The following is a 6,860-nucleotide window of genomic DNA, read 5'->3' as shown; positions in this document are numbered from 1 at the left end:
TTGCTTATTCGCCGACATAACTGGGCGCCATTTTGGCTCTTTGAATACTGCTATCAGGGCAGTTCAGGAGCCGGAATGGTTGAAGTCACTCACACAGTTTCCTTCTCAACGCACTGTAAACAGCTGATTGGTGGCTCTGGACATAGAGACGCAGCCACAGTTGGTCGATCTATCTGTCAATCTTAAGTAAGGGGGCGTGGTGAACTGAATAGAAACTTATGGCTCTCTCCGAAAATTTCCAAGAAATGACGTTGTGAAAGTCTGATGATGAGATCAAAAGCAAAGTAGCCTGATGTGATGGGCTCTCTGTCAACAACACTATGCAAAAAATATACATAAAACACGTGTTCGTTGAGTTTAACACTAGCAAGTTAATACATGTAGGCTCAGCCCAGATTTTTGTTGGGTTGCCACTTATCTTTTTAAAAATGCAATGTTTGCTAACATAAAACCTCACTAATTATTGATGGCAATAGCAATATTTAAAACGTTGCTTACACAACTTAAAAATATTAACAATAATAATAATAATTATTATTATTATTATAATTATTATTATAATTATTATTATTATTATTATTATTATTGTTGTTGTTGTTGGTGTTGTTGTTATTATTGTTATTGTTATTATTATTATGTTTATTATCATCATCATTATTATTATTATTATTATTATTATTATTATTATTATTATTACAGGCTATGCAGGTGTGTGCAGAACTGCTGTTTGGATCTGGTGTGTGGACGGGGTGCGGGAAGCGAAGCAGATTTTGTTTTGATTGCAATTCATCGTTGTGCCTGCAGGGAGTGCTATTTTACCGGTTTATCTTAACTTCTATCATCCTATCTCCTGACTCCTCTAGGCCTAGGGCAGTGGTTCTCAAACTTTTTTTCATGTCAACGACCCCTAAACTGACACAAATTAGACCACTGACGGCCATTTGATAAGGTTTTGTCCCAGGGTCGCCCATCTGATAAGCTTTTAGCTTTTGTGACGACCATCTCACTCTCTCACTGGCCCTGTCTTGCAGAAGCCTGGTGTTTGGGTTAGGCTGATAGGGTGCACCTGGGCTTAAGAAGACGTATTGGGCAGTGTATTGGGCTTAAGAAGACCTTCAGACGATTCAGTCTCTCTCCCTCGGAGGGAGTCCCTCCTCACCGATGATTAGCCTGTGCCAGCACCCTGCGTGGTACTGTAGCTCACCGCCATCAGTGTATGAATGTGTCTCTGTGAATGGGTGAATAGGCACATAATATGAATGCAGTCCATTTACCAGTAAAGTAAAATCATCAATATACCGTATATAATATCAGTATTATATCATCTGTATTATAATATTAATAATATTAGTAACTTAAGTCCAGCTAAAAGAGTGGTACATTGGTTTACCAACTAGCCAAGAAGACTTACAGAATATTGCAACTACATGTAATTATTGTCCTGTCTACAATGTGTCTTAGCTATAGGTAATAATGCAGCAAACCATCTTATTGACCATTAACAATGGGCCATAAGCCTACAGTAATACAGAAAATCTCCACAGTTACTGTATATAGACATTTAAAATACAATTTATTACCATTTCATGGATGCATATAAAACAACGTCTAGCCGTAGTACAATAGTCCCTGCACTTTGACAAAGGTGAGTGTGCGCACAATGGCTTTGTGTGGGAGGGAAGGAACGAGCAAGGGAAGACAATGAACAAGAGGAAAGATGTTGAATGGGAGACCTTGAGATCGTGGTTTCCTGAGACCAGTTCTTGTAATGTTGCTGCCAAATTTCTTAAAATTATTCAACTATTGTTTCTATTAGACACAACACCAGATATTTGTCAAACCAGGTTAAAATCTTACTGTATAAGGTGGCTTTTTGTTACAGATAACAGAGATTGCTTACAATGTGTCCAATCCACTGGATTACTCTATCTCTTTCACTTTTGGATTAGTTTGCCTCTATCAAACATAACATAAAACAGACAATTTATTGCAATTTACAGACTATATCAATACCATTATTAACATAATCTCCAATCACGAATAACCTTCATATTGTGTAAAATTATGTTTGTGTCCACAATCACACAAACAAAAAGCTTTTTTCGTTTTCCTTTTTACCTTTCAAATACGTTTCTCAGTAATCCATTGTGAAATGACTCAGTGATTAAAAATTATATTTAACCTTACATGTTTCCCAGATTTTGCAGATTATATCAAGCCTATTAAAGTAATTTGATACTCTCCATCCCTGGGCATAAAATGTTGTGTCACTGTCAGTTAACTTTTTTTTTAATAACTTAAAAACAACCAAATTTGATATTTGTTGCCAATGGGGGAAATTAGCTACTGTATAAGCCACAGAGATAGCATTGATCCTTTTATCTTAATGTATGGTGATGATTCCCTCCTCCCAGCTGTACTGCTGGTTCACCAAAAGGTCATCGTCTTGCTTCATGGAGCTGAGCAGATATTTGATGCCGGCCTTCACCCCAGTCTTCACCCCTGCACCCAGGGCGTACCCCGCCACCCCGGCTGTCCCGCCTGTGACCACCATGAGCGCATCGGTGCCAAGGTCAACGGCGCTCAGGATGGCTCTCTCCTTGGCCGTCTCGGAGCAGTTGACCGAGGCGTAATACACAGCCGTGCCTAAGTTGTAGAGGGTGCTGACTGCTGGGATCCACTGCACCACACTGGAGACGCGTTCCTCCCTCTTGTCGATGCAGTTCCTTTGGGGGCTGCGCTTCATCCGTCCACCTGGGAGCGAGACGTCCTCCACGTTGCGGCTGCACCGGCGGATCCAGCATTCAGACCGGGAGGATTCTGAGGGCAGGACACGGCTGCCTTTCTTCAACACCGCCTGGTACTTCCCAGGTGTTAGTAATCCACCGCGGGCCACACCAGCGCACTGGACTCCCAGGCTCTCGCAGGCCTTCACAGCCTCCTCCAGCCCGCCCGCTCCCTCCACAGGCTTTCCTAACAGCATGGTTCCATTCACCCTCGTCCAGCCCTCGCACACCTCTCCCTGCTTGCCCCGCGCAGAAGCTCCCGGTCCCATCTCAGCCTCTCCAACCATGGCCAGCTGCTGGATGTTAAACATCACAGCCTCTATGTGGCGCTCTGCTTGAGCTTTCTCTGAAGGCGATGCTGCTGACGCTGGCGGTGGTGGCTGGGACATTCTCCTTTCTATTAGACCCTCCACTTCCATCAGGAGCTCCTCCGCGTCGGCCACTCCCAGCAGGTCATACAGCTTGAGCACCAGGGTCTGCGCCTCCTTGGGGCAGCCTGCCATGAGCAACACGGGCACCAGAGAGAGCCCCAGCAGCTCCTGGGGCAACATGGAGGAGGATGGGTCATCCATGGTGGAAGCAGACAGCAGCTCCTCACAGCTGACTTTCCCTTGAATGTGAATATGATCTTGCATCTGCCCCTTAAGCTTTGCCCCAAGAGTGTTAATCATGCGCTCTGCAGACTGGAATCTGTCTTCTTTCTGAATACCCGTCGCTGTGTGACCAGCCTGTTCTACGGATGGGAGACCAAGGGGGGGTCGGGATCCCAGAAGAGGCTGCTGACCCTCGTTGGTTGTCCCTCCTTCCTCCTGGACGGTGGCACCTGGAAGCAGAGTGTTCCTCAGTGCCAGAGGAGGTGGGACCCTGCACAGGGCCTGCTCATTCAGCAAGACCTGGATCAGAATCAGCCACTTCAACTTGGAGTGCATCGTTCCGCTTGTCTGAGCCCCTTTTCAACACCACTGCACTGATCACAGGAGTCTGGAAAAGAACCAACAGGCAACCCACTTAGCACATGCGTCCTCGTTTTTTAATGTGAATCTCTGCCTGATGATCGAATAAGAGTTTTGTTTGTTTGCTTTGTGTGCTGTCAAGGCCTGTGAACTTTAGCATGTTTACCTAGTCTCACACAGAGTTTAACTGGCTATTTGCCAACTAACGTTCATGGAGCCGTTTTCTGTAGTTGTCCCTTTTCCTCCAGAAACAGCAAGAACATATTGTATACCTCACAAATTGGACGAATGTTTCCCCTTTCATAAAATAAATTATCCTTTTTAACTTTAGGAAATTACTGTGCATAATATATACATGCTTGCTAATTAAAAAATTGCTGATTGCCAGTAACTTAGAGAAAAATAAATCAGGGTGCTTTCCCTGAAAAGGAATAAAATTAAACATTAGAAGACAATTTTGGTGCAGCAGAGGCTGAACATAAACAAAAACAGATAGTCCACACTCCAATACTGAGATGGGGACTGAAGCATTCTTCGTGTTTCTTTTCTGCGTTTCTATTCTGCACTAAATTAAGAATATTCATTTAAAAATATAAATTATGCTTCATCCACCATAACTTCATAATTACATTGCAGCTATCTGCCCAACACCTACCTTAAGAATTTGATCAGGAGCCCAGAGTGTAATAGTCAGACCAAGATGGCTCCAGCATATAGGATGCTTTTGTGGATGCATAGTGATCTTCTTTCTCTTGGCCTCCAATGAGATTCTCTTCCTTTACAGATGACACCCCACAGCCCTCCCTCCCTCCCCACAGCCTTCCCTCCCTCCCCCTCCTCTGTCTTTCAGTCCACTCTTCTTTTTGGAGTTGGCCTCATTGCTCAACAGGGAGATCAGGGCTAGAATATTGATTCACGTGGGGAAGGTCCATGTTTTCTAAAGCGGTTTTTGTTTACCCTGGCATCCTCTCATTCCCCCGCCTCCCTCTCCCTCTCCCTCCCCTCCTCTCCTATGCTGAAGTAGGGTGGGTTTTGTTTTTGACCCACATTCTTGGAACAGAAGCCGTATACCCTCTGCGGTCCCATTCACTCACACCAGAGAAATTGTGGATAAAAGTCCATGGGCAATATCTTACGCGCAAGTGCAAGGGAACATTTGTGTTTCTAGCATTCAAAATCGAATTTTTTCTTTCTACTGACCCAATCGTAATTAAGAAAAGAAGCAAGATTTTGAGTGCTAGAAACTAGCAAAGATGTGCCCTTGCACTTTGACGTATACAGACTATACAGAGATGGGCAGTATTTTAAATAGTATATACAGTATATTTAAAATAGGCCTACGTATTAATACATTTGTGTATTTTGTCATTTGTATTTGGCCGGACAGAGACAAATAAGATGTAATTTGTATCAAAATACTTTCAGACCTTGTATTTTGTGTATTTTAAATACATAAAACAGCCTACATTTTATTCTCAAATTGACACATTTTAAACATTGATACAGGTTTAAACCAAACCGTGGAATAAAAAAACGCAATGTGAGATATCACTTCTACTCCGCCTCTGATTGGCTGATTGGCTCAGAACAAACTCAACCACAAATCAGAGGCAGAGTAGGGTGAGTCTTGAGTCGGACTTCACATTACTTCTTTGTCTAAACTAGTAGGCTACTAACCACAGGATTAACAAGTTCCGCTCACCATGAAAGCCATACTGCGGCAACTTCAAGTACCATGGTTACATGCTACTGAAAAGTAACCTTTTGTGGTGGAATAAATAATGTTGCTGTATTTCTATATTGTTAAATAAAGACTATATACAGGGCCAGCCCGCCCTATATGCGAACTAAGCGGCTGCCTAGAGCCCCGGGAGTGACAACCGGTCCTGCATGTATCTACCGGTCCTTGGCACAAAAAAGGTTGGGTACCCCTGGTTTAACTGACCTGGCAACTGTGGTATCTGGCCTGGTACCCATACCATTTATTCTTAAAATATTAAGTTATGGTGCACAGGTAGAGAGGGCAGCTAGTTACTGGGATTAACTAGTTTAGAGCAGCTGGACAGGGATAGACACTCCGGCTCTCTTTGAAGTAGGGAGAGAAGCAATAAAATTGATAGCCTCAGGAGGGACACACAGAAACACACAGGATTTAGCAGAGGGGGTTAGATTAGCATCAGGGTGTGACTAGGAGAGTTACACACAAAAGTACAGTTTAGGGGGCACGCACACACAGAAGCAACAGAGGCTTTGTTTATGAGAGGACAGGAGAAGGGGGAAATGACCCTTCAGGCCGTCGTGAAAACAGATAACACCATTTGGTTGGGACATCTAAGCAGAAAGGGGCAAGAAGCTGTGCAGGCCCTTTCAAGGATGGAGGCAGCTGTCAGATGGGGGTTTGATTGATAGGTAATAACACACACTGCAGCTGCCACAGACAGCACATACTCATTTAGGAGAAGGAGCTGATTGGATGATAGAGCATTGAAAGTGGGAGTTGCCCTAAGTGAAGAAAGTTTTTAAATACAGTGGACGCAGGTTCAGAGGGGAGGGAGAACACACTCAAGACCATCTCTCTCCATGACTCAAGAGAGCCATGTCAGATATCACATTCTGCAAATAAAACAAATACTTTAAATAGACATCATGTTCTCCATCGTTTTTCTGTGGTTCATTCCTTCTTCTCTCGATGCATTTAAAACACGACACAACCCCTATGGCTGCTGGGTTCTACACGCTTGCTTGACACTGATAGGGCTACAAACTAGCGTCATCATCGTCACGTTTGTTTGTTTTAAATATTCCTCTAAATATGGCTAAAAGTCCAAAAAACGTCAAAAACGTCAGAGTCCCCTCCTTATAGCACCCCCTACCCTACTTAAAAGTACTTCCAGCGCGGATGCCCCTAAACCCCCGCCCCTGGGAGGGGGCCCCTGATCTATATCCTGCTTAGGGCGCCCAGATGGATAGGGCCGGCCCTGACTATATAGGCTACTGTATGTGACAATTTACTGACACTAGTCAGCGCATTTGATTGGCTCGCTCACTACACGCGGGCTCGGTAGCTCGGCCGCTGTGCGGCCTGAACCCTGCAGCTCGCATACGCAGCTCGGCTGCTGCG

The 6,860-nt window shown here is 44.2% G+C and overlaps 1 protein-coding gene across 1 annotated transcript; it reads right to left on the bottom strand.

The window, feature by feature from the left end:
- Positions 1 to 2,383: 2,383 nt before the first annotated feature.
- On the bottom strand, positions 2,384 to 3,715 carry apof (apolipoprotein F; the record flags this gene model as incomplete). Its single annotated transcript, XM_083661944.1, has 1 exon — positions 2,384 to 3,715. The coding sequence occupies one exon, from the start codon at positions 3,713 to 3,715 to the stop codon at positions 2,384 to 2,386; it is 1,332 nt and encodes a 443-aa protein (XP_083518070.1).
- Between the last annotated feature and the right edge of the window lie 3,145 nt (positions 3,716 to 6,860).

The sequence above is a fragment of the Poromitra crassiceps genome (genome assembly GCF_964638095.1).
Source record: "Poromitra crassiceps genome assembly, chromosome: 27".
NCBI lineage: Eukaryota > Metazoa > Chordata > Actinopteri > Beryciformes > Melamphaidae > Poromitra > Poromitra crassiceps.
This window is presented reverse-complemented; position numbering and strand designations above follow the sequence as displayed.